This window comes from Prionailurus bengalensis, unplaced genomic scaffold (genome assembly GCF_016509475.1).
Source record: "Prionailurus bengalensis isolate Pbe53 unplaced genomic scaffold, Fcat_Pben_1.1_paternal_pri Un_scaffold_57, whole genome shotgun sequence".
NCBI classification, from domain to species: Eukaryota; Metazoa; Chordata; class Mammalia; order Carnivora; family Felidae; genus Prionailurus; species Prionailurus bengalensis.
In genome coordinates, this window is record NW_025091159.1 from 96,641 (window position 1) to 123,972 (window position 27,332).

The 27,332-nt window shown below is 52.1% G+C and overlaps 1 protein-coding gene across 1 annotated transcript in view; it reads left to right on the forward strand.

Annotated features, from left to right (window-relative positions):
- Window positions 1-2,334: 2,334 nt before the first annotated feature.
- Window positions 2,335-27,332, forward strand: part of LOC122478386 (liprin-alpha-3-like) — a 33,008-nt gene continuing 8,010 nt past the window's right edge. Inside the window, exons 1-10 of the mRNA XM_043572024.1 lie at window positions 2,335-2,566; window positions 8,310-8,411; window positions 8,682-8,886; window positions 9,647-9,792; window positions 11,312-11,458; window positions 12,988-13,122; window positions 14,668-14,751; window positions 16,717-16,848; window positions 19,731-19,810; window positions 22,934-23,078. Coding sequence (XP_043427959.1) covers window positions 2,399-2,566; window positions 8,310-8,411; window positions 8,682-8,886; window positions 9,647-9,792; window positions 11,312-11,458; window positions 12,988-13,122; window positions 14,668-14,751; window positions 16,717-16,848; window positions 19,731-19,810; window positions 22,934-23,078 — 1,344 coding nt within the window. The 5' untranslated portion in view covers window positions 2,335-2,398. The remainder of the gene's footprint in view (window positions 2,567-8,309; window positions 8,412-8,681; window positions 8,887-9,646; window positions 9,793-11,311; window positions 11,459-12,987; window positions 13,123-14,667; window positions 14,752-16,716; window positions 16,849-19,730; window positions 19,811-22,933; window positions 23,079-27,332) is intronic.

Below are 27,332 nucleotides of genomic sequence, written 5' to 3' on the forward strand. Positions count from 1 at the left end.
TTGCTGAATTCATGTATCAGGCCTAGCAGACTTTTGGGGGAGTCTATCAGATTTTCCATGTGTAGTATCACGTCATCTGCAAAAAGGGAAAGCTTGACTTCATCTTTGCCAATTTGGATGCCTTTGATTTCCTTTTGTTGTCTGATTGCTGATGCTAGAACTTCCAACACTATGTTAAACAACAGCGGTGAGAGTGGGCATCCCCGCCGCGTTCCTGATCTCAGGGAAAAAGCTCTCAGTTTTTCCCCATTGAGGATGATGTTAGCCGTGGGCTTTTCATAAATGGCTTTTATGATGTTGAAGTATGTCCCTTCTATCCCGACTTTCTCAAGGGTTTTTATTAAGAAAGGGTGCTGAATTTTGTCAAAGCCCTTTTCTGCATCGATTGACAGGCTCATATGGTTCTTATCTTTTCTTTTCTTACTGTGATGTATCACGTTGATTGATTTGCGAATGTGGAACCAGCCCTGCATCCCAGGAATGAATCCCGCTTGATCATGGTGGGTTATTCTTTTTATATGCGGTTGAATTCGATTTGCTCGTATCGTATTGAGAATTTTTGCGTCTATATTCATCAGGGATATTGGCCTGTAGTTCTCTTTTTTTACTGGGTCTCTGTCTGGTTTAGGAATCAAAGTAATACTGGCTTCATAGGATGAGTCTGGAAGTTTTCCTTCCCTTTCTATTTCTTGGAATAGCTTCAGAAGGATAGGTATTATCTCTGCTTTAAACGTCTGGTAGAACTCCCGTGGGAAGCCATCTGGTCCTGGACTCTTATTTCTTGGGAGATTTTAGATAACCGATTCAATTTCTTCGCTGGTGATGGGTCTGTTCAAGCTTTCTCTTTCCTTCTGATTGAGTTTTGGAAGAGTGTGCGTGTTTAGGAATTTGTCCATTTCTTCCAGGTTGTCCAATTTGTTGGCATATAATTTTTCATAGTATTCCCTGAGAATTGTTTGTATCTCTGAGGGATTGGTTGTAATCATTCCATTTTCATTCATGATTTTATCTATTTGGGTCATCTCCCTTTTCTTTTTGAGAAGCCTGGCTAGAGGTTTGTCAATTTTGTGTATCTTTTCAAAACACCAACTCTTGGTTTCATTGATCTGCTCTACAGGTTTTTTTTAGATTCTATATTGTTTATTTCTGCTCTGATCTTTCTTATTTCTCCTCTTCTGCTGGGTTTAGGCTGCCTTTGCTGTTCTGCTTCTATTTCCTTTAGGTGTGCTGTTAGATTTTGTATTTGGGATTGCTCTTGTTTCTGGAGATAGGCCTGGATTGCAATGTATTTTCCTCTCAGGACTGCCTTCGCTGCATCCCAAAGCGTTTGGATTGTTGTATTTTCATTTTCGTTGGTTTCCATATATTTTTAAATTTCTTCTCTAATTGCCTGGTTGACCCACTCATTCTTTAGTAGGGTGTTCTTTAACCTCCATGCTTTGGGAGGTTTTCCAGACTTTTTCCTGTGGTTCATTTCAAGCTTCATAGCCTTGGGGTCTGAAAGTATGCATGGTACAATTTCAATTCTTGTATACTTATGAAGGGCTGTTTTGTGACCCAGTATATGACCTATCTTGGAGAAAGTTCCATGTGCACTCGAGAAGAAAGTATATTCTGTTGCTTTGGGATGCAGAGTTCTAAATATATGTGTCAAGTCCATCTGATCCAATGTATCCTTCAGGGCCCTTGTTTCTTTATTGACCGTGTGTCTAGATGATCTATCCATTTCTGTAAGTGGAGTGTTAAAGTCCCCTGCATTGACCACATTCTTATCAATAAGGTTGCTCATGTTTATGAGGAATTGTTTTCTATGTTTGGGGGCTCCTGTATTCGGCGCATCGACATTTATAATTGTTAGCTCTTGCTGATGGATAGGCCCTGTAATTATTATGAAATGCCCTTCTTCATCTCTTGTTACAGCCTTTGATTGAAAGTCTAGTCTGTCTGATATAAGTATGGCTACTCCAGCTTTCTTTTGGCTTCCAGTAGCATGATAAATAGTTCTCCATCCCCTCACTCTCAATCTAAAGGTGTCCTCAGGGCTAAAATGAGTCTCTTGTAGACAGCAAATAGATGGGTCTTGTTTTTTTATCCATTCTGATACCCTATGTCTTTTGGTTAGCGCATTTGGTCCATTTACATTCCGTGTTATTATAGAAAGATACGGGTTTAGAGTCCTTATGATGTCTGTATGTGTACAGTGTAGCCCCCACAAAAAGGGCTTCTGTGTTGGTGCACCCGAATCATCTGCAGAGACACAACCACCCACCCTTGTTGAGCCCTTTTGTGACTCTGCACCATTGTGGTCGCCAGGCTCTGGCTGCTGTGCTCCTCGGAGACGGGGGTGGAGGCACAGCTGAGAAGAGTGTATCTGGACGAGTGAAGGGGTTAGGAGGAAATGTCGCTTACTTGTGCACCGTGGTTCCGGAAAGGCCTTTTCCGGAGAGGTCGCTCGGGAGCTGAGGCTGACCGAGCACTCTCCCAGCAGTGTGACTCCGAGGCCAAAGGCCGGGGTCAAGGAGGAGCTTGGCTTTGTTGTGAGCGATGGAAGCGGAAGCGGAGCCAGGTGAGGCACCAGGCAGCTGGTGTTGGGACAGAACCTACCCCGTAAGGAGTTGGGTTTTCAGAAAAGGGCCTGGGGTCGTTGTGTCCTCAGGGGGAAGGACTGGCATGATGTTGTTGAATTTTTTGAAAGCTGGTGCTGGTTCTGTGTGGATAGTGGGTTGGGGGAGGAGACAAGAATGGATGCAGTGTAGACGTCATTGGGTAGAGTGGCTCCTTCTAATGTGTGGGTTGAGCGCTAAGATTCGTGCTTTAGGCAACAGGTACAAGCCTCCTCACATCACCCATCTCATAAAGCACAGGACAGTGTGCGTCTTTATATCCTATACAGAACTACGTAATGTTCTAAAAGCAGCGTGTGTAAGAGTATTTACGTGCTGTGGGTACAAGGCGTACACTAAAGTATTCACCTGTTCTGGAGTGCGTGGCAGGCACGGTACTAGGTGCTGAACACTATGTGCTGCAGTTACCTCGCCCAGAGACGTATGCGGTTTTACGGAGAGTCATAGAACGGCATGGGAGTGTGTGGTTCGGTGGAATGGGGGAACGTGTGCACAGTGCGGCTGCAGGGTGGCCGTTTTGTCCCATGGGTCGGTGTGGGTCAGACTCGGGGAGGCGGTTTTCCTTGGGAGGTTCGGCTGCCCTGTGTTCTCCTTCATGCACCCCACTCTGTCTCCCGGACGTCTTTCCAAGCACCTCGTAGTGAAGGTCCATCTGGGCGGACTGTGGGCTCTTTGAGTTCCACACGGGCCACCACCCTCCTCCCCACACCTGTGCCTCCTCCTGGGAACAGAGCAGCTTGCTCCCTGGTCCGGTGGTCAGAAGCCAGGGAGATGGCTTTGCCTCTTTCCTGCTCTTCCCTCTCCCTGCTGGTCCGTGGGTCCTGTGGCGTGGAGCTTGCCTGTCTCAGAGGCCATCTGTGAGGTCTCTGGAGATCTGTACCCTGTCATCACTCGGGTGGACTCGGGGAGGGGCCGAGTCCTGCGGTCTTCCCTGCGCCGGCCCCACTCACCTCGCAGCTGCTTGGCTGTGGGGCGGGGGGCGCCTCCTGCTGTGCAGAGATGCTGGCGTTCTGCCCCATCCGTGTACAATACGCCTCTCTCTCTGAGAAGACGGCCTTTCTTTCTGAATCTGTGTCCTGCCTGCTGGCACTTAGTGCTGGGTGTTCCTGAGCAACTTGGTCACTAACTCCTTTGGGGAAACACGTATGCCTTGTGTACAAGGACCGTCTAAACTTCTCCTTTTCTGCTCCTAGGTTGCTCAGTGAGTTAAGCGGCTGACTTTGGCCCCGTCATGAACTTTTTCTTGGCGAGGGAACCCCCGAGACGGGCTCTGAGCTGACAGCCCAGAGCCTGGAGTCTGCTTTCAATTCCTTGTCTCCCTCTCACTCTGCCCGTCCCCTGCTGCTCTCCGTCTCTAAGGAATAAAGAATGACATTACAAAATTAAAACAGAAAATCTATTTCTATTTTCCTCTTTTCTGTTGTTCACAAAGGTCGTGCTTGCTTCGTTCTTCCCCGAGGATGAGTAGAGCTGTCCGTAGAACAACTTGGTGTTCGGGGTTCCACCCTGCCCACAATTGAAAATCCATGTATAAGGTTTGGTCCCCAGAACACTTAACTGTTCAAACTCTCCTGTTGTCCAGTAACCTGAGTAGAGAGAAAAACAGTGCATTAGCACCTGTATCTTGTATGTGTCATATACTATATTCTTCGAGTCAAGTAAGCTAGAGAAACAGTTTTACGTCACAGGGAAATAGGTGCACAGCTCTGCGCTGTATTGATCCCTAAGTTTATTCTCCATCTGTTTCTAGAATGAATTGTCTATCAGAACCCACATCAGTGCTGGCTCAGGTGACACACTACGCTGTTGTTACGTGTATCCTTAGCACTGTGCATCAGAAATGGGAGGAATTGGAAAGATTCCTGTGTATTTACGGATGTAACAATTCATGCATTACCAATGAAGGGTGAATGCTTCATGATGGCCTGGTGTACTCAGTACGATTGCTTCGCCATGGCCTAGGAGATACACGGGTGAATGCATGGTTACAAAGCTTTTCTAGCCTGCAGTTTTACAGCCATATTCCTAATACAGTCTGGACACATTGTTACATTACAAAAACAGCCTGTGATAGTAGGCTGAGAGGCATTTTCTCTGGGCGGGGACCGAGAGAGACCTGCCAGAAGGAAATGTCATTTTTTGAAAGCCAGGTTATGGAACAACACGTTATTCGTTTTATGTCAGATCTTACTGCCCTTATGCCCGTGTGAGGATAGGCTGTCCAAGTGCACACAAGTCTCCACACGATGTTCCTCCTGATGAACGCTTAGGTGGTGGTGACACACATGCGTCCCGGGCGGCCTGGCTGCATGCTCCCTCGATTTTCACGCACAGACGTGTGCATGGCAGGCGAAGTGGTTCACTGAGCACCTTGGTGAGGATTTGCTGTCTGGAAAGTGGGGGTGGGTCCTCACAAATGTGCTGATATGCAGACCTGCATGGGGTGGGGGGGACCCGCTAGATGGGGCAGTCTTGGGCCTTGGGGCCTGGCGGTATGGGGGTGGAGGCGGGCACTGTCTGTGCAGCTTTCCACAAGGGCCTCTCTGTTCCTGGCCAATGTTTCCATAGACGGCTGGCTGGCTTTAGTCCCAGCGCCCTTGTCATGGAAGGGTCCATGTGGGAAAGGAGCCGAGACTCTGCCGGATCACTCCTGGTGGCAGCGTGCTTTCCAGCGATGCCGCTTCCATGCCACCTTCCTCGCCCTCCGTCTGCTTCGCCAGATCTCCTCTCTCTGCTGTCTTCTTCTGTGACCTCCTCTGGGCTTTTCTCTGTGCTCGTGACCTTCTGTAGGATACGCATTTTGAATCCCTGCATCCCCCAACTCTTTTTCTTTTTCTTTTTTTTCTTTTTGCCATATGCACAGTCTCAGTCATGAGTTTCCTGATTGGCTGTGTCATAGGTCCTGGAAATCACGCACGTCGTATGGACAGTCATCTCTAGCAGGGATTTCTTGATTGTGTTGGGCTTGATGGTTTCCCCAGAGTTTTTTGTAACGTCCCTTGGCATCTTCCTGACTTTCATAATGTTCCCTCTGTGGCGGTTCTCTTTGGCAGCATTGACTGTCCTTCTTGTAACGTGCCTGTGCCATGAGCCTCACAAGTCCTCGTGGCCCCTGGTCCGCAGGCTGACTTAGACCCGCTGCGCTCCGGAGCGAGTGAGCCACCAAGACACGTTTGGTGGTGACCCGTGGGGTTCTGGGTGGCCAGGACATTGTCCGATGTCAGAAGAACTTTAGAGGACATTCCCTTGCTCTCAGCGTACTTCCTGAGTTGAGGGACAGAGCCGGGATGGAACTGGTCCAGGGCAAGGGCTCTGGTTGTGCAGCCAGACCACTGGCCACTGGGACTTGTTGCCTTCAGGAACCTGGGGTGAGCTTCCTACACAGGGCCAGCCGCCCTGCTCACACCCCCGCCTGTATCCGCTCATTCGGTCGCTGCTTCACCCCTTCCTACCCAACATCTTGGTGCTCACTTGTCTTTCTCGTGAATAAATGTCGTTTGTGGCATTTTCCCCCCGACAGGGCACCTCCTTCTGCATGAAAAACCTGTGCAGGCAGCCATGGTCTCCTCAACTGATTTTCTTGGGTTTTCACTTTTTGTGTTGGAGTGGTTGACATGCGGTGGATGGTAGTTCCTGCTTCTCTGCAATCTTCTCTCGGGCGTCTGGGAAACTGTGTCCTTCTTCTTCGTGGTGGAAGCTGCTTCTCCTATCGTCTGGACCATTTTCAAAGCCAAACCCCTTTCTAAAATCACCAAGCTATCCTGTGCCTGCATTGAAATGTGCCAGTTTTCGATCCTTCCCTTCCTTCTGCCTTACGTCGTGATGTCAGGTCTTCACTTGTCTTGCAGTTTGAGTTGAGTCTGCAGGTGTGCCCGTCTCACAGCAGTCCTACATCCACAGAGATGCCACATCTTCCACACGAGACACAAAGATGTCTCACAAATAGCACCAGGTTTTTGCGTGTGCTGGGGTAGCCGCAGCGAGAGCTTCGAGAATTTCCCTTTCTTTGTGCCTCCATGGTCCTCACGCTGGCCGGCTGGCAGCTGCAGCTGTGGACCTCAGGACGTGTCAGGCCATTCAGCCTTTTCTTGTCATACCATGAGTCTTCTCTGCATCGCGGGAGCACGTCCAGCATCCCTGGGGACACTTCAAATGGGTCCCAGGATGTAATTAAGGTTCATGGTATTGCCCTTAACATGGTGAAAATGATGCAGGAACCCTGAGAAATCACTTCTCCTGTGGTGCTTGATTTACTGGAGAAAGGAAGTGCTTACCAAGAGCTGAGTAGGAGATTCGTGGATTCGTGCAACACTTGAGGGGACCTCAATAGCAACAGGAGGTGGTGCACACTTCCCCCAGAGGACAGCGTCTGCTACAGCTTGTGTTATGCGGTTAGGACTTAATCCTGCGTCTCCACATTGGTTTGCCTTTCTCTTGACTGCAAATGGCACCATGTAGGTACGGTCAGTTTCTGTGTGCAAAATGATACGTTTTCTCTTGTTAGAGTAGGTTTGTGTATGTTTTCGGGGAGGAAATGCTCTAATAGCCTAGTATCTGCGTATATTTCATGCACTCGTGGCCTCCCGTTTACTTACTAGTTTTGATACTTCGTAGCTGCTCAGCTCATCTGCCAGTCTTTCCAAATGTCACACATCTCCAGAAAAGTTTCCAATGTATTTATTGGAACAAAAATCCCCACATAGAAATGGGCCTGCACAGTCCTACCTCAAGGATCAGATAGGCTTCTGTGGGTTCACCTTGTCAAGTCAGATTGCAAGGAACGTGGTCAGTTCTGTGGTAACATTCCGTTGATTTGGAAAGGGTTAATTTATGAAAGAAATTGAAGTATGTCACCAGTTTGTACTTGGATTTTCTAGAATTGCTGAAATCAACAACTCTCTTTATTTGGAATGTCAGTTGTTAAGTGAACGTTTATCCCCTCGTCTGTCCTACAGAGACCAAAGCTCTGGGGCGCCTGGGTGTCTCAGGGCATTAAGCGTCTGACTCTTGGTTTCAGCTCAGGTCATGATGTCATGGTTCAGGGATTGAGCCCTGCACCGGACTCTGCGCTCGACTGACTGGAGAGTGTGCGTCCACCTCCTTGGAGCCCACCTGTACGCCATGTCCTGGGCGGGCGCTCAGTATTGGCGGGAGAGAAGCCCCACGCGGGGTGGTGGGCCCTGGCATCACTCTCCTCAGAAACCCTTCCTCCATAATATTTCCTGCTTGCCTATGGAAAGAAGTCGTAAACTCGCCCTTTCGTCAAGAGTCCTACCATCATTTTTGAAAAGTCCATCGGGTAGGGTTGAGTCTGATTGAGCCAGGGGTTCAGGCTAAGACAGCAGCTTTTGAGGACCGTCAGCCTTTCCCCACTGCCGCTCCACAAGCCTGCTTGCCAGACGAGGCCAGAGGCTGCGGATGGGCAGGAGGCTTCTCGGCCTGTTGCTCCCGAGTCAGCAGAGTTCCTGAGTCCTAGACCTGCCAGGCACCTGAAAACGTCTGTCCCCTTGAGTGTCGGTCCCTCCGAAAATCCCCGGGACTCCTGTGGGTGGTGAGGAGGGGACTGGTGTGTGTGATGCTACTTGAGGGTGGTGGGTGCTGGGACTCTGGAGGGCCACGGAGGCCTGGTGTGCTCTGGTAAAGACCCCCTGTGTCTCTCCACTTTTGTCCCCTCTCCGACCCCAGGAGTGTGCAGCTCTCGCTGCAGAGCTCCACACCTGCAGGGAGCAGCTAATGCAGAGAGAGGAGGAGATCGCCAACCTGAAGGCGGAGAGAAACAACACCAGGGTCAGTAGGCGCACTGCCAGTGTCTTTAAACACAGGACACCATTCATGCCCCTTGTCCACATGTCCCCGTGGAGTTGGCTGGGACCTATTGTTCTCAAACCTTGTTTGATCCGTGAGGAGGAGTAAGGCTATTTTCACACATTCGAGGGGGTGGCTCCCTACCTGGGATCTGAATTGAAGGATTCAGACTTGGTTTTGCATTTGGTGAACTTGAGGCCCGGAATTGAAGGTGTTCTTGAAACACGGTTTTCCTTTTGCCTCTCCCGCCAGCTGCTGCTGGAACATTTGGAGTTCCTCGTCTCCAGGCACGAGAGAGCTCTTCAAAAAACAGTCATACGGCGACAGGCGAAGACTCCTGCCGGCGTGTCCAGTGAGGTGGAGGTGCTCAAGGTCCTCAACTCCATATTGGAGAAGGACAAAACCGAGGCTGAAATGGTGTGCCTAGCCACAGCGGTTCTCAATTTGTGCACATGCTGTGTGTTCTAGGCACACTTTGTGTGTTTGTGTGACTGGAGTTTCCTTTTCATCTTCTTGAATTCTTGTAAGAAGACAGGTCTGTATGGTTAAAAAGCAGTAGTTGGTGGAAATGTTGTGTGTATCGATTGGCTAGTACAGATTGCATAATGTAATTTATTTCGGGGAAGATTTGTCTCGAATGTAAAATTGAAAGGGGTTAACAAGCAAGTTTGTGAACAGGAGCATCCGTGAAAAAGCTTACCAGCATTCTGTCATGTTCTTTGAGGCGAAGGGGTCTTAGGGTAACTGTATAGTAAGGACTAATGAAACACCTCTGTGTACCAACTCAATCCCTTTGTTTCCAGGTGAGAGAGCAGTTACGTGTGGCACTGGAGGGGTGTAGTTTCGTAGAAGAATTAGGGGCCACACGCAGAGTTCAGCTCCAGACATCATCCCAGGATTTGATTGGAGGGGGTTTCCTTTTTATCCATTGTTTTTAAAACAACACGGGGGGCCTGGGTGGCGCAGTCGGTTAAGCGTCCGACTTCAGCCAGGTCACGATCTCGCGGTCCGTGAGTTCGAGCCCCGCGTCAGGCTCTGGGCTGATGGCTCAGAGCCTGGAGCCTGTTTCCGATTCTGTGTTTCCCTCTCTCTCTGCCCCTCCCCCGTTCATGCTCTGTCTCTCTCTGTCCCCCAAAAAATAAATAAACATTGAAAAAAAAAAAACAACATAGGAAGACTAGCAGTGGGGGCCCTCACATGTTGCTTCCCTTTCTGAGTGTCAAAGGTGCAGAGCCAGGTGAAAGAGCTCCTGACTACCCTGTGCATTCTCGTGGCCAAGCTGGAAGAGGACCTAGACACCTCAAGGAAAGACCTCATCCTTTCTGAAGCAAGGAACACCATATTACAAAGAGATGTCCGTGAAGTGAGTGTCAGTTGAAATGGCCACGCCATCGTCGAGCCTAACGTGGGGTGTTTGGTTCGGCCTTGCCCCGTGTGTCCTTCGTCTCCCACGGGTTTTGAACGTTTGGAGTTTGGTAGAAGTAGCAGCAGAACGGGACGTGACTCCGGGGCCTGGGCGGGCTGCCTCCCCGTCTGTGTGGTGGAATCTGTCCTCCCTGGACTCTCCCCTGCAGAGGCCTGGCAGGCAGGCGGCAGAGTGGCCTCGGGTGTGGAGTGTGGGCCACCTGAGCTTGGCCCATGCCATGCTCTCGGTCCGTTTTGGGAACACACTCGGCACGTAGGAACCAGCGTGGTGCTGCCAGGTCGTTTCCGGGGGCACGGCCTTGCGGGGGCGGCGCTGCCAGGGGCCGTCACGGCCACCTCTGCCGCCCTGCCCTCCTCCCAGGGGTTCCGTGCCCCTGGTCGTGGCGGTCAGAGTGAGCGAGGCGCAGCCCGCTGGTTCTGGTGTAAGGTCATGGAGGAGTGCGGCCGCTTCTGCACGTGTGGACGTCGATGGGAATCTGATCATTGTCACAGAAACTAGTAAGGGTAGGATGGTTTCTCTGTGCCTCCTCCTGTCACTGTGAGCTGCCCTTTGCGGACAGTCCCCGCACACCCCACCCCCAGCCCGGAAATGCCACCTCGGAACACCCTGTCAGACCCTTGAGGGTGTAAGTGCACGAGCAGTCTGTTTAGTACCCTAGTGTGGGGGAGATCGTGTCAGAATTTAAAACAAAAGTATTTGCAGAAATTATAGAACCTGTTCAGTGAAGTTGTTGTTTGGCAAAGGTGGGGAGAGACCCCTCAGCAGAGTTCAAGATGCAGAGAATTTAGGAAATCATTTCTTAGGACTCATCACTTTCACTCTTGAGACTGCTGACATAAATTGCTTAGTAAACACGGAGGGCTGGAAGAGGAATCTTTCCCGTGTTGGACAAGAAAAGCAGGGCAGGACGTTCTGGTTCCATTGGCAGTGTCAGATACCATGGGATACAATGTTGTTACAGGGTTAGGCTATAGAAGATGACTTCCAGTTATATGAAAGGTGGAGTTTGGCTTCCATTTGTTAACACTGCTGCTTCAACTCTGTGGTAATTGGATGAGATTTCATCCACCTTTTCCCCGGAAAAAGGATGGTTGTCTCATGGTGTGTGCCTCCAGAGGCAAGTCGCTGTTCTGTGGAAAGCTCAACGGTGTCCGGAGGCAACCGAGGTGATTTCCGGGAGACTTTATTATCCGTTTGTCTTTGAACACCTGGGAAAGAATAAGCCTGGGTAACTGGTCAGAATCCTGAGCAGCCTCCGCACTGTCGGTACAGAGCCTGACGCGGGGCGGGCGCCAACTCACAAAGCGACACCGGCTGAGCCACCCAGGTACCCCGAGGATGCTACTTTTCTGTTTGTTTGGAAAATGAGGATTTCGCCCGGTTTTTGTGTCTGGAGCGTGTTAATGTGTCGTACGCTAATTCTTTCCCTGTTTTCCCTCTGAAATACCTGCTGTAGGCCGTGGCCCAGAAGGAAGACATGCAAGACAGGATCACTACCCTTGAGAAGCGCTGCCTCAGGGCACAGCACAAAGCCACCTCTCTGCACGACCTCAAGGATAAACTTGAAAACGAGATCGCAAAGAAGGACTCTCTGCATCGACAGGTCGTTGGTTTCGTTGAACTTCATTCCACTTTTATTAATTACAAGTCAAGTTAAGGACCAAGTGTCAATGTCAAGGTTTTAGGATCTTAGACTCTTGTGTTGACCAGCGGGGTTACTTCAACGTCCAGGGTTTAATTCTTTCGAATTTTATGGAAGCATGTTATGGGGCTCCCCTCCTTGATTCCTTCTTTGTCTTGTCTTACATGCACGTTACTCTGTTGCCTGTTAGCACTGTTTCCAAAGGAGCAGGGAGTGGCCGGGAATGTGTAGGCAGCTGGCCATTTTGGTTAGTACCTGAGATCGGGGGGAATGGCCGGGGCAGAAGCACAGTCTGGCGTGAGGATGTGAGACCCTGTGCTTTGGGAAGCAGCACGTCTCTTCCTTGGTTGTCTCAGGTCATCCGGCATTGAACAGGAACACCACATCCAGCTTCTTGGAAACAGAGAGAGCTTTGTCTGGTGTGTTTGTCAAATGTGTCAGTCGACCCAACATGATAATCAAAGTGAAATACTAGGAAGCCATTAAAATGACATCGAGGAATGCTGTTTGAGAGCACGTAACATGTTCCAAAGCATGAGTGTAAAGGGCAGATCACGAAATACTATGTGTACAGCATGTGATTTATTTTGGAGGGTTTTAAAGCATGATACGCGGTCTGTATATACACACAGAGCTATATGCACACAGAAGATGGAAGGAGTCTGTGGGAACAAACGTTAACCTTGCAAAAACCTCACCTTGTACATGATTTTTAAAATGACTTTATATATTTTTAATGCTTATTTATTTTTGAGAAAGGGAGCCAGAGTGAGAGAGAGGGAGACACAGAATCCAAAGCAGGCTCCAGGCTCTGAGCTGTCAGCACAGAGCACGAGGCGGGGTTGACCCCATGAGCTATGAGATCATGACCTGAGCCGAAGGTGGACGCTTAACCGACTGAGCCACCTCGGCTTCCCTACAAGTCCTTTAACAAAAAATCTCGTGTCTAACTTTTCCACGTTGAAGGTTTCCACGTTTTTGGTCAAGAGGGAGAGTGTTTTTGTTGAATAATGGTACACTTCCAAAAAGAACTCAACTGGCATCAGGCATGCTCTCAGAAGCTCTGTGCTGGCTGATGTGCCCACCTCAGAATGTCCTATGTAGCGAGCCCTCGGACCGCAGTATAAATATGTTTACGAAGGGTTAGGACCTCACCCTTCTCTCGTTTACTGGTCAGGAAGAACGAGCAAGCTCCTCCAGAAGATGGGTTTTCTTTAATGTGTGGGAACTTTGTCTTTGGAAAGACTTCTTTGAAGATACTGAAGAAGAGCAAAGAGTTTGGCAAGACATGTTTTGCGTAGTGAAAGGAGGACCAAGGCCGTGGGTGACTCCTTGCAGAAAGGAAAGGTTTACTCTGAAGCACCTACCAAACTGTTGGCTTCGGTCAGAACTAACAGCAGATCTCTGCATTCAGATTTTGTTTCACTTTATTAAAAATGGAAACGGAGAGAAGACTTGCTACACTTTGATGCTTTGCCTTCATTTCCTAGACTGTGGATCAAAACCGCCAGTTGCAAGAGCGCCTGGAGGTGGCGGAGCGGAAGCTGCAGCCGACCCCGAGGAAGGCCAAGTCGCTGCCCGAGGTGGAAGCCGAGCCGGCCCAGAGGGTGGCCACCCTCTGCAAGGTGGGGCCCCCGTTTCCTTCTGGGTCCCATGGTGGGAATGTCATTTTCATGGCGGTCCGTTCTTGTATCTCATTTCTCACCGGTAACGTCGGCGTGCCAAAGTCCGCGAACCAGCTGAGATCTGTTTTCGGTGCTACTTTGTCTGAGATTGGAATGCTTTTCAAACGGCAGGCATCATCCCCAGTTTTGTTCCCTCCGGTTTTGTCCGACGTGTGCTGTTTGCCGTTGGCTGCATCTAAGACTCACTGCTTTTCAGACTTAAGTCAGCGACTCAAAGCTCAAGATAGTAGCCTTGGGCAAGAGAAGGACAGGGGTGCCTGGCCGGCTCAGTCAGTGGAGCTTGGGACTCTTGATCTCAGGGTCATGAGTCTGAGCTCCCCGTTGGGTGTAGAGCTTACCGAAGGAAAAAAAAAAAAAACAAAGAAAGCATAGAATTTTTCCGAGAAATGAGAAAATCCTATCCTCTTTTAAACACAATCGTGTTTATTTTAAAAAATTCTTAAATGTTCATTTATTTGACACAGACAGAGAGGGCGAGCATGGGCACATACATGAGCAGGGGAGGGGCAGAAAGAAGGAGATAGAATGCCAAGTAGGCTCCATGCTATCAGTACAGAGCCTGACCCAGGGCTCGAACGCCCAAACCTTGAGTTCATGACCTGAGCTGAAGCCAAGAGTCAGAACCCGACTGACTGAGCCACCCAGACACCCCTTTAAGAAATAAATCTTTAAGGAATTCACTCGGAGGTTCCACAAATAGAGTCGAGGAACGTGCCAGACACAGTCCCTGCCCTCCCAGCTCTCACAGCCCTCACCACCCACAGAGGAAGGCAGCAGTTGAAGAGGTAGTTTCCAGACATGATGTAGTCTGTGCTGGGATCGAGTGATGCACACAGGACGAGGGAGCACATGACTGGGCAGCCAGTCCATCCTTCCGGAACCTGGGCTGAGGGAACCTGTAGCAGGGAGCCTGTCGGTGCTTCTGTGTCACCGGTTCCAGTGCAGTGAGGGTCCCAGTGGGAAGGGGGGTGGGTTCGTCACGGGATAATGGCCCTCAAGGCTGCCATCAAGTCGGGCAGGCGGCATTGGGCGCCCACAGGCCCAGGCTCCAACAGAGCCTCTCCTCCTTTGTGATCTGCATGCCAAGTCTCCGTTTCTTTTCTCGCCTGTCCTGTCTCCTGTCCCTGGTCAGCCGTGTAGCCCGACCCTTTGTCTTTGGACACTGTGCTGCTGAGGAAGCTAAGTTGTTGGAAGTAACTTCCCAGCTTAGGAAGGCAGCACGCCTGTTTGCTCTTTCCGCTTGCTGCTGAGTGGACAGGGGTGTCTCCCGGGGGACGAGGCACCGTCCAAGGATCCGGGACCCGGGGTGGGGATGAGACCGTTGCCTACCCCCGGTCACCAGCAAGGAAGCCCAGTGTTTCCCACTGGCACGCATGAGGCCTGTAGGGACTGTGAGCAGGCAGAAGGCCGCTCACAGCATGTCGTGCGTAGGCACAGCGTGTGTTGTGGGGCAGCCAGCTCTTCTGACCCCGCTGTCGCCCACAGGCCGAGCAGAGGCGTGGCAACATGGAAGAAAGGCTGCGCCAGATGGAGGCCCAGCTGGAGGAAAAGAACCAAGAACTGCAGCGGGTACGTGTCCGGGCGGAGCAGCCGCGCACCTGGCAGTGATTGAGGATGAGGCGCAGGCTGGGGGTGTGGGGGTAGGGAGTGGTCCCTTGTTTCCCACTTCTCCCCACGTGGACGCCAGGCCCCTTCTCGATCCCATCAGGGGTACAGTGCACTCTTGTGCAAGTTGGATGTTAGTGAACACTCCTAGCCTGTGGACAATGTTCTCTGGACGCTGGGGCCCCGTAGGCAGTGCCGCCTAGGGGTGGAGGCACCCGCACAGCCCACCGTGCCCACCAGCTCATTAGCAGCTACTCACGGTTGACGCGGGACCTCGTGGGTGTCCCTTGGCCAAAGCGGAGGTACTGGCCTGGGGTAGGGCAGCCTAGAGGAGGGGTCTCCTTCCTTAGGACATGACACTGAGGTCCTGAAATCAGGTCACGGGCCTGACCTTGGTCCCCACATCCTGAATTTCTACTTGAGATGTAAAGGCACAGGTCGGGGTAGATGTTCCTAAGAAGAGGAATAGCGTCATCGAGCCTTGACGAAAGGGAGGCCCCTGTCCCTTGAATCCCCTGAGATTTTTCCCTGCGGGAGCTGGTCGGACGTCAACATGAAACACCCAGGAGACAGAGCAGGCAGCAGCCTCCCCAACTTGGGACGTCCATCCAAGGCCATCAGGTTTTGTTTTCACCAGAAAACTCAAAACACTCACCCTTAACTTACACCAGAAACTCGTGTGCTTGGCCCTCAGGGTCAGAGAATAAAACATGAGTTTCCGCGGAGTGAAGCTTCTGATGCCAGCGTGACGGCTCGGTTGGCCGACCCCAGCCCGCCATGACACATGCACACAAGCGAGCACAACCAGACGCTAGCCTCTTGGGCCGAGAATTCGACCTCACCTACTTAGAGAAGCACTTCATTGCCTTTAGGACTGTATGGTAGTTTGGAGGGACAGGTGTTGAGATAAGGATTCTATTATAACTGAGACAATTGCAAGGACACTTTTAAGCTGCTTTGCTTGAAAAATACTTGGGTGCTGATCCCTTCTTGTGGGGTGGCCAGGGTCTTTTCCAAGTGATGGCCGTTGCTGCGTGTGAGGTGTGGTGGTCGTGCTTTCTGTTGCCTGCTCCCAAGGAAAGAGGTGCCAGCAGGTGTGGCTTAGAGATGAGGAAGCCCGAGGCTGGAGGGACTGTCCATTGCCTAGCCTGCGGGTGTGTCCTGAGGGCTCTTCCTCCTCCCTGGGCCCCCCGACTGCAGGGCACATGTGTACCCCGTACCCCACGGCCCTGCGCCCGGCAGGAGCCCCTGAATCCTGCCGGCCTGTCCTCGCCGCTTCTGTTTTGGGTTAATTCAGGATATGCGGTAGAAACAAGTTTTTAAACCATACGATTGATGAGAGTTCTATAAAACACAGACCCGTGAACTTTGCGGTTACGTTCGGAAATTACTTGAGGTAAATACAAGTTTCCATTACAAAACGTTCAGGAGATGTGTGAATTTCACGAAAAACAGGTGAAAGTCTTTCTCACCACTGAATCTTTCCCAAAGGGGATTTTTTTTTATCTTTGGGTTTTGTCAATGGATTCATTTCTTTCCCCCTGAGGCCAGATCCGAGCTTCTGTTTCCGCCCCGGAATATTCCTCCTCCCGTGTGTAGATCAGCTGATCCCCTTAAGAATATGCTCTCCTGCATGTACATCTGCCTCCTGAGCCCATCTGAGAGCTAATAATGAGGACATTCGTGAGGGCCCATGCGTGTTTTGTTTCCCAGAAACAAAGGGACCTGCTAAGTGATGACCCCTGGGAAGCAGGTTCCTGCGTTTCTGTGCCCCGCTAGGTCGGTGCTGGCAGTGACGCACAAGCACGCCAAAGAGTGCCGTGGGAAGGGGCAGCCGAGGATGGCGTGCGTGTGGGTCACACCGCTGGTCATTCGCACGCCTGAGCCGGTGTTCGCACTTTGGCTTGAAGCCTGCGTCTTCTCTTTCAGGTAAGGCAGAGAGAAAAACTAAAGGAAGAGACTAATCAACATCTGTCCAGCACTATTGACAAGCTCCTGTATGAATCGGACAAGCGACTTCAGCGTCATCTACAAGAGAGAATGGCTGCTGCGGAAGATAAGGTAGGACATGAGAGACAGCGGCTGAGTGCCCCCATCCTCACAGAGGAGACGCTCACGTTGTGATCCTGAGGAGCAGCGTGGAGCAGAGGCTAACAGCCACTGCAGAAAGTAGAAATGATTCTTTCACGCGGAAAAACTGCAGGCTGTTACCCACTGCCTACGTTAAGTTCCCAGTGTCCTGTCCCTGCCCGACGTATGTGTGCGGGAAGGTGCGTCTCACTGTCTAGAAGAGGAGTATGGTCTGGGGAGGGCCCGAGAGTGAGTATTTTAGGCTTTTCCTAACTGAGACGTAAGGAGTAAGCTAGCTTCATGCTAATCAAAGATGGGCACAGAAACAGCCATAGGCAGTATATAACTAAGGGGAGGGGCCGTGTGCCGATAACCCTTTGTTGAGAGGACCCGGCGGTGGCTGGATGTGGTCGGCAGGCCCTCGTTTGCCACCCCTGTGCTGGAACCTTCAGCCTGGTTCTTGTCTGGGGAGCTAATTTCTACCTCTTTTGTCCAGAACGACCGGTAGGAGTGCGCAGTTCTGTCAGGCATTTAACCAGCTGAAAACAGAGTTTCTCCTGTTCCATCTCCTGCCTTCCCTCTTTTCATCTGGGTTGCAAAGAGTCGAAGCCTGGACTCTCACACCATCATAACGGATACACTTGAGGTGTAACGGGAGGGAAGCAGTATCATAGCATCTCTGTGAGAGAAGCTCTGGTGGGGACAGTTGGATGCGGACCTGATACTACCGGTTCTGGTGACACCTGTGTCCCTGTAGATGAGCCCAGAATCTTCCCTAAGATTGGCACTTGGAGACACCAGTGAGCAATGCTAATTACACGACACACTTGTTTTGGGTAAAACCCATTATGAGGTGCGTTATTATACCCCACGTGAGATTCTACCTTGATCACTGGGGCCAGCCTTTCGGTAGAAAGTTGTATGTGAGATTGGAAGTATATGTACGAAACTTAGGTCAGGTTTCCCAAGTGACTGAGGCATCACAGACCCTAAAAGCTAGTACAAACCAGTGTACCTGCTGCAAGTAAACTTAGGAACTTGTCATACTTACAGTCAGACAGTGATCCGTGAAGAAATTGTACATGGACAAAGTATGAGTAAAGGCTGTTACTGCAGTTTCACAGACAGCATTTCACTCTGTGGTCATGTGACCCGGTTCGTTGGTATGGCCATCCGCTCCATGCCTTGTCTGTGGTGCTGCGTTATGGTAAAGAGAAACGTCGGCATGCTCTAGCATGTGGAACGTTTGAAAGAATCAACACTAAAGGACTGTGTGTACCTTTCTCAGAAGACTCTGTTAGGAGAAGTTGGCAATCTGAAAAAACAGTTATAAGAAACGCAACGTGAGAAGGTATTTCCATCTCTCAATCATTCAGTGATCGGTTGAGACTGGAAAGGAGCAGGGGACCTCTGGGGCTCACACTTCCTCCAAGGCGAGCCACCACTGTGCTTTCGAGCGGCCCCACGCTCGCAAGTCTGAATGGCACGCATGTGGCGGAGTTGGAGCCGAGCAGCCTATGGGGTTCAGATTTCTGAGTCCCTTCGGGGGTTCGCTCGAAAGCTAAAATGTTCGCGTAAACCTTTCGTTGAGTGCAGCGTAGCCCAGCAGGAAGGTAACAGGTGACACGGGTGTCATCCCAAGGGTTCTCGAGGCTGCATTTGAAAAGGTCAAACAGGGACGCCTGGGTGGCACAGTCGCTTAAGCGTCCGACTTCAGCCAGGTCACGATCTCGCAGTCTGGGAGTTCGAGCCCCACGTCGGGCTCTGGGCTGATGGCTCAGAGCCTGGAGCCTGTTTCCGATTCTGTGTCTCCCTCTCTCTCTGCTCCTCCCCCATTCATGCTCTGTCTTTCTCTGTCCCAAAAATAAATTAAAAAAAAAAAAAAACGTTGCAATGGTCAAACAGACGGGTGATGTTTAGTTTTCATGCAGCCTGATGCAAGCAACATGTTATTGTATCATGTAAATAGTGTAGACATGAAGGAGCTACTCTACAATGTTTTTCCACATTCAGTCCTTGCAACCCACGGGGCATCTCACAGTGCCATCCCCTGTGGTTGGGACCAGCCCCATTTTGGGCGCTCAGTTAGCCACGTGCGGCGGTGTCTCCGGCCTGGGACGGCACTGCCTAGGGGCTAGTTGTGTGACCGAAGCTCCTCGTCGGTTTGCTCCCTGGTGCTGCGTGTGCAGACGTGAGGCTGGGCTGCAGAGGGTCCACGACGGAGCACGTGCCTATTGCACAGAAGGGCTATTCCCCCACCGCCCAGAAAGTCCTGCTCCTCTCTACATAATTAGGAAGAAGTCCTAGTGGCTCGGTGTTTCTCCTCTGTAACCTTGCTATGCCTGAGACCTAACTGTTCAGTAGGGTTTAGGACGTTCACTTGGTGATCTGGGTGTTTCCTGGAGGACTCTTGGAGAGAATGGTCTTGGGGTTTGTAACTGCTGAATTTACCCATCGTGGTTATGATGGTCAGCATTTCAGCACACTTGATGCTAGTAGTGTTTTCCATTTGTTCTTGAATTCTAATGAACCTACAGTGTTGTATCAGTTTCAAGTAGACAGCATACGGTTTCAACAATTGCACACGTGACTCTTTGCTCGTCACCATCACTGTGGTCACCGTGTGTCACCATACAGAGTCCTTAGGGTATCACGGACCGTATTCCCTGTACTGTGCTTTTCATCCCCGTGACGGCCTTATTTGATATCTGGATGCTGATGCCTCGTAATCACCATCATCTCTTTTGCCCACCGCCCCTACTCTCCTCTCCTCTGGCCACTACCAGTTTGTGCTCTGTGTTGAACGGACTCCTGATGCAAAGACTAGTTAACCTTGCTTGCAGTGAGTGTCCTTGTCATTTGCTGCTTTGCAGGATCACCTTCTACGGAACTTGGAAGCACTGAGGGCCATATTAAAGCGGGCAAGAGTGAGAGGCTCTTCGCTTCACCACGGGTATGACACTTCCCGGTTCACAGATCTGTTTGAGATGCGGCTGGGGGCGGCTTCCCTCTGTCACCAGTATGACGTGAACCAGCTCATGGTTCCAAAGTAGAACCGTGGGTGTGCTATGGTATGACCCGAACCGGATCAGAGTTACACACAATAACCCTGAGTGTGTTGTAGTCTGACGCGATCCATTTTCCAGGGACCGGCTAACTGATGATGGGGCGGGGCTGGGGGGGACACTGCCCTTCACCGTGCCTAACATGAACCACCTCACAAACACCTATGTTGGCACCTGCTGTGTATCTTCCAGAGGAATCCTTTGGCCGAATGGGCAGAGTGACTGGATGTAGCTCAGGGAGCCGGTAGCTTAGTAGTTGGCAAGAGGGAGAAGTACAACCTCATTCCAGAGGTTAGGTTTGGAATCTCAGGAGACCGGGAGGCATGACAGAGCTCGCAGCCATGGGAGGAGGAGTGGAAGTTAGGGCAAGTTCTGTTCGTGTTTGGGTGGGTTTCTTTGCGGCCTCCCTCCACCGAGTGTGGCAGTGATGGTGTGGGGCTAGGAGGGGTCCAGCGTGCCAGGTTCGGCCCAGCATCCCTGGAAGCTATGGTCCCTTCCGCAACGCCAGTGGGGTCACCATGGGAGTGCACACGTGGCCATGGTTGTGAAGGTCACCTTGACATTGGTGGGGTTAGCGCAGTGCTCGCAGTTTCTTATATGTTTGAAAAGACTGGAGAATGACATGTAATCGCTGTAACTCTGTTGGGACGTTGGTGAGTCGCCTGTGAGGGAGTGGGTCAGCCGGCTTGTGAGCTGCGTCCTGCAGACAGTAATTGTCAGCGAGGTATTAAAAGGTTTGCTTGCTTCTTTGTAGGAAATGGGTACCATGTGAGAGTCATTCTGGTGTGACAGTGCCTCGAGTAGCTGACTAGGCCCCCTTAGGTGCAGGAAGGAGGCTCCTGCTCCAAAGGCAGGCCCACTCAGGCCTCACTGGGGTCTGTTCGGCTGCCGACGGGGGCTCTCGGGAGAGTCGAGGGTGTGCTGTGGCTGTCCTTGTTGAGCCTGCTTGTAGGAGAGAGAAGTCAGTGCAGGTAGAGTCACAAGCGGCCCTCCCTGTCCACGGAAGTACTGGTGGCACAGCGAATGTGTGTCCGGAGAGAGAAGCACCCAGGAAGATCCAGGCACAGAGCAGCCTCTTGGTTGGCTGACGGAGATCCTCGCCAGCAAGACACCAGTGTGCTGAGTGTCACCATTCCAGGGCTTGAAGACGGGTATGTGTGAGGAGGCCAAGGGAGCAAACAGTGGATGCGGTGCAGGCCACTCGAGTGCATGTTGGAGTTCTCAAGGGAAGGGGCTGTGCAGGCCCCTGGAGGGTGGCACCGTGGGGCAGTTGCCATAAGAGGGACGTCCACGCCCGTCACCCGCCTGAGGTGAGCTGGCCAAGGAGAAAGATAGAGAGGATCGCAGTGCTCCCGTGGTTGCGGAGGCATTGGCCGCGGTCACAGGTGGCCTTGTGGTCAGAAGACCCCGGGCAGGAGACCGGCTGAGGAACAGGGTCTGTTTGAAGCCGTCTCCCAAAGTGCTCTCTCGTCTGGTGGCAGAAGAGAGGCTGCTGGGAGCTGTGTCGCCGTGAGTGGCCAGAGGCCGTGGGGACGAGACTGGGAAGGCGGCAGGCAGGCTGGAAAGCTGAGCCCTCCTGGCACGACCTCATAGCCACGTCTTCTGTTTGTGTCGTCCTCTAGCAAGATGACATGGTCTGGGTTGCAGAGGAAAAGAAAGGTGTCAGACCCACTTCCACACGCAGGCGGGGCAGATGGGAGAGAGCTCTGGGATAGGACTGGGTGCAGGGTGGTGGGGTCGGGAGCCAGGGAGCCTGAGATAGGGTGTCAGAGTCAGGGGACACACGCGAACCTCAGTGGAGCCATGAACCATGCCAGGTCCCATGCGGGGTGGCGTGTGTGGCTCTCCCCGATTGGCGATGTGTCGTGGCCGCACAGCGGTGAAGCTAGACCACCTGAGCTCAGGTGAGCAGTTGTTCTGGGAATGGGGGGACCAGAGGAGGGGAAGGTGGTTGTGGCCAGCGGGCAGTCCCGACTTGGCTGTCTTAGAAGCAATCAGTACCCTGAGGCAGCACGTGTCAATGACGTTTCTTGAAAGGCTGCAGAGAAGAGCTTGAAGCACCACAGAGGAGACGCCCTGTCGTGGTGGCTCTGTCTCCAGGCCACAAGGGGTGACGCCAGGGGCCCCCTCTCTAGTTGATGTGAATCAGATGGGCGTGTTCTGTCTCCCGAGACCATAAGGATTGGTGAAATGGAAGGCAGCCTCTCTTCTTTTCCAGAGAGCAAGGAGCCACTGGACTCCCGTGCAGGGTTCAAGTGTGGAGGGTGAGCCCGTGGCTGAGGCCGGGCACGTGCGCTGGCCGGTGCTCCTTCACAGCTGCTGCCCAGAGCTTCGTGCCCAGAGCCTTTGCTGAGGGGAGCAGCTGACAGCCCAATTAAGTGACTCCACCCTAGGGGCTCGGGGCTCCATGGAACTTTTCTGGAGACTTCTGTGGCCAAGGGGGACATTTGTCTGTTAGTCTAACTGCACAGAGGCCAGAGACGCTTTTGCCTTGGAAACACCGGGCGCATTGCCACCTCCTGTGTACGGGAGCTGCGAGGTGTGGTTCCCGAGGATCCTGCTGCGACTGCCCCTGGGGCGCCCGATAGTGGCTGGTGGAGGAAAACCTGGGGTCACCTGGCATCACAGCAAGGGCCTTGGCACACGTGGGCCGATGGCAGGTGAAGGCCAGAGGGACGTATAGGAGTGCTTTCCGGTCAGTTGGGCAGGAGGTGGTGCAGACACGCAGGACGACAGCTTGACTGGGGGCAGGCGCTGCTCCACCTCGGGGACGTCTGGGCCGCGGGGATGCGTTGCACCTGCTGGGCCCGGGAGACCCTGTCTCCACAGGGCCCGGCTAGCGGGCTTGCACTGGAGCCAGGGGCAAAGACGCCTTCCTTGGAGACCTTTTTCTCTGACCTCATTTTCCCAATGGATGGGTTCTGGCCTGGCTGACAAAGTCCACTTTTCTTTAGATAACAACCTTGGTGTGTGTGTGCGTGTTTGTTTGATTGTTTTCCTCCGTATTTCAGGCGGACGCACGTCGGCAGCATCCCAGCTTCCAGGTTCCGTCTGGCGGACAGCCCCACGGATGCCAGCAGCAGCAGCAGCAGCAGCGCGGTGTTGCGGCGCCACCGGAAAGGCCGTGTGGCCCGTCTGCGACATGAGCCTTCCAAGGCAAGGACCTCCATCCTCTGGGGGCTCTCGTGGGACCCACCTGCCTGCTCCAATGTCTCCTGCCTTTTCCTCTGTCTGTGAGGCTCTTCTGGAACTAAAGGACTGATAGGCTGCTTTCTCTTTTCCCCTTCCCCCATTCTTCTTTTGCTGCCTTAGAATTTACTTTTGAGAGCTTTTGTTCTTTCTTTGTGTAAAGTAGCAATGTGGATTCAGATAGGACCTAGTGTTAAGCACAGCACAATGCAAAGTAGTAAGGGTTTGAAACGCTAACGAAGGTTAAATGAACATGTGTATTCATCCTTAAACAACAAAGAATTCACCTTTGGAGTTTAAGTACTTTTGTCCTTTGTCTCTTCAGCCGCGTATATTTTTATATATTTGTGTAAGTTTTGAGCACCTGTAGTCATGGAACAAGTTTGGTGCAGATATCGTCCCAGAGCTAGGGTGCAGCATGACTGAAAAACCCAGATGAGGGGCGCCGGGTGGCTCAGTCGGTCAAGCGTCCGACTGCTGATTTCTGCTCATGTCACGATCTCTGGGTTTGTGAGATCGAGACCCGGAGCCCCGCAGCCCCGCATGGGGCTCTGCGCTGACCGCGCCTGGAGCCTGCTTGGGATTGTCTCTCTCTCCCTCTCTCTGCTCCTCCCCCACTTGAAATAAAACAAAGAAAACAATAAATAGATAAAAAGTCAGAGGAGAGGCCTGCACCCCTATGTGTGCACAGTGTAGTGAGGGGAGACCAGCAGCGAATGGGAAGTAAAAGGTGATATGTGTGTTAGTTATCTATTTCTGTTTGACAGATGATTGACAAGTCCCTAGATGGGCACCTGTGGATAGCCCCAGAGTGCAAGGGTGGCTCTCTGGGCACTGCCCAGTGTGGCAGTGGAGAGAGAGAGACAGAACTGGCAGAGACCAAGCGGTGAGCTTGGTCTCAGTGAGCCAGGTGCTCAGGGAAAGGGAGCCCGGTGGCCTGGTCGTGCTGGGTGGGGCCAGGCAAGGTGGAGGCCGAGGACCACGGTGGTCTGGTCCAGGAGCCCTTGCGCTAAAGCCCACTCGCCAGAGTTCCAGAGTCTGTGTAGACACAGTAGGGGCAGCTTTCTGGAGGACTTGAACTCTGGTTGGGAGCAGAGACGCAGTGCTAGCTGGAAGGAGACACAGGGTAAAAGTTCTGTGGTTTGTGTTTTGTCATTTTGCTGTTTTGCCCTGGAGCGTCTGTGGTCACTCGTGGCTGGCTCGTGTTGTTTCTCCTGTATCTTCATTTGTCATTAGAGAGTGGGGTTTTGCCCCAATAGTCATAAATTGTCGTTAGCGTATCACTGTATAGTACAGGAGGATACGGGTATGATCCAGATAATAATTTGTAAACGAAGTGTTTCTTCAAAAGAGATAAGGCACTGAGCATAGACGAACGGAAGCTCGATACAGACAGCACGCTTTGCGGTGCCGACACTCGTGTTCAGGACTCCAAATCTCATGGGCTTACTGAGCACAAGTACTGCCTTCTACACTGAAACTCAGGACTCCTACAACGTGAAGCCGGCACCTGCCCCTGAGCCCGTTTTTATCACGTACCTGCCCAGGACACCCTCCTGTAACCAGCACAGTGATTTGTGAGAGGTTGTCAATCAAATTCTAGGTCAGGATTTCACATTCACGTCCAGCAGGGCATTAACAGAGTGGGTTTGTTTGGTGTTATCCAAGGTGTTGCGGGAACTTCGGCATCCCCTAGGGTGATACTGTAAAAGTGTAACTTGGTTTTCAACAAGGAGAACAGTTACAGGAAAGTTTCGAATAGGCACCTGTTAGATGTCTCTGTTCTACAAGATGCCATGTTTTAATAAGTCGTGTATGTTATAATGGAGTTTTCCATCCCTGAGTGATAATTGGTAGTGTCTCTGGTAAATGTCGAATAACCTATTACATTCAGATGTGTGGTGGAACAAAGTGCTGCTTCCAGGCGTGGTTGTTTCTAAATCTTCTCTCGATTATATCCGTCCTGTTGTTCTCTTTAAAATATGTTTGCCTCGTTTGGTCTTGGAAATTGTAGCTTCCAAGTGTGCAGTAAATCTGATTTCTCTTCCTTTCTTTGCATGCCTCTGTCAGCCTAGTGATGTAAGGAAGCATCGGAGAAAGCGAAAGTGTTTCGTAGTGCAACCTAGCTGTGTTTGTGTGTGGTGTGGGGGAGAGTGCCCGTCTCTTCACAGTGAGCACCACAGCTGGGTAAGGACGAGCGGCTGGCGTGTGCGGGGAAGTACAGGAGCCACTGGGAGCTCGAGCGCGGCGTGCGGTTTCCACGGTACCTGCGACGGCCACCAGAGCTCACCGTTGTCTCTCGTTTGTGTCTTGCTCGCTGCGCTGCGTACTTAGTTCCATGAGACATAGAAGTTTCTAGGAAGAGAAATTACTGAAGCAGAGGCATAGAGTTTCGATTTCGAGATCACCACTTTTGACAGCCGTAGCCAGCAGCATTCAGAGAGCTCTTAGGGTTCGCCACCTGGTGTGTGCAGTGGTTTAGGATCCTGTGACCTGGCCCTCACAGACATCCCCGCGAGCCACAGCTTGTGTGGTTACCCATTTCCAGATGTGCAACCAGAGCCTGAGAGCCTGGGTCCTGTGCATGAGGACACTTTGCAGGGCAAACACTGGCCACGACACCACTCTGCCACGTACCCCACCTTTGCTCGGGCGCCCTTCTCCCATTTACAGTGCCCTTGCTGGGACAGGCCACCTCCTGTGTCCAGAGGACAATGATGTGGGTGTGCCCATTCTCATGGGGAAGCGCCGTGCCTCGGGACGGAACCCTCGACCAGAGAGTCCGCCTCATAACTGGGATGCCTTGCTCCCTGGACCGGACCCCCATCCCAGACCTTCCCAGCCATGCGCTGACAGGGCCGTGCCTCTGATACAGAGCTGGGCGGCAGCTGGGGGAGCCCCTCCACTGCACAGACGGTGTGTCCGTTCAGTTGAATTCTTGCGTTCAAGTGCCAGTTCGGTCCCTGGTTGTTTTGTGACCGGGGTGTATTCATCACCGTCTTTTTTTCCTGCTTTGGTCTCCTGGTAAGGGAGGACAGCGAAAGGTTCATGGCCCTGGGGGTGTCCACACCCTGCCCCTCGGTGCACGGTCCTCAGAGATCAGGAGCTCACATCGGCGCCGGGGCACAGAGCACGCCCTGCATTCTGCTGGCTCGTGCTGCCTTTTCTTCGGTAGCAAGACTTTCTCAAGGAACAGAGGGTCGTGTGATGAACACCCAGGCAGGACGGCCTGCTCCCGCAGCTCACTGATGGCTACTTGGAGGGCTCTTTGGAGGTTTTGGGGGATGAAGTCTAGGTGTACGGGCAGTGGGCGTCAGGTCCATGCAGACAGGGCCAGCACGGGCGTTGCACTTCCCAGCCTGGCGGGAGCCTCCCGTTTTGGTTGAGACTGAAATGGCCCATAGGCACAAGTCTGGCAGGACCCAGTGCTGGGCGGGGGCCTGTGTGTGGACTGCGCTGTGACACAGGGGAGGGTGTGCTCCCGGAACCCTCCGTCTCTGCTCACCTCATAGCCTGGTCGCTAGTGTGGCTCCCTGTCCTGTTCCCTTTTGGGTTTGTTTTCTCCATATCCTTGCTTCCACCTGGGTATGAAACCTACTTGTGTTGAGCCAGTCTGACCCTGTTTGGTTTTATGTGGATAATTTGTAGCCTGTTAAGGTAGCCTTTTGTTGTCTGATGATTGTCAGGAAATCAGGAGAGGAGGCAGGTGTTTTGGAGCTGTTGGTTAAGCTTGTGTCTTCCCTGAGCTCAGCTCCACTTGGTGCTGACCGCCATGGGTGTCCCGAGCCCCATGCAGCTTCGGAGGCCCTGGTACAAACCCAGTTGGCTGTGCCTGTCTCACCAGTCCTACACGTGTGTCTCGTGAGATCCGGCCCTGCCTCACCACCAGGACCTGTCAAGGGTCGTAACGCTGGCGGGTCCGTGGCCCCACGGTCCTTTCCAGGGCCCACAGCCACATAGCCGCAGACCCACAGCCTGTCACACAAGGAAAAATGGAGTCTGAAGGGGTTCATTTGTCGTGACGGCAGCCAAGGGACGCTGTGTCTCCACCGTGTCGAGCAGACTGTCTGTAAGCTGCAGATGAGTCCATCAGTTTGTAACATCAACCGAAATGTCCCCGAGAAGCAGAAGTCAGACCCGAGTGTGGGGTCAGGGGGTTGGGTGCCTTGTCACTTTACACACGTCCCCGTAGATTCCAGCCTTGCATCGCCACCAGAGGTG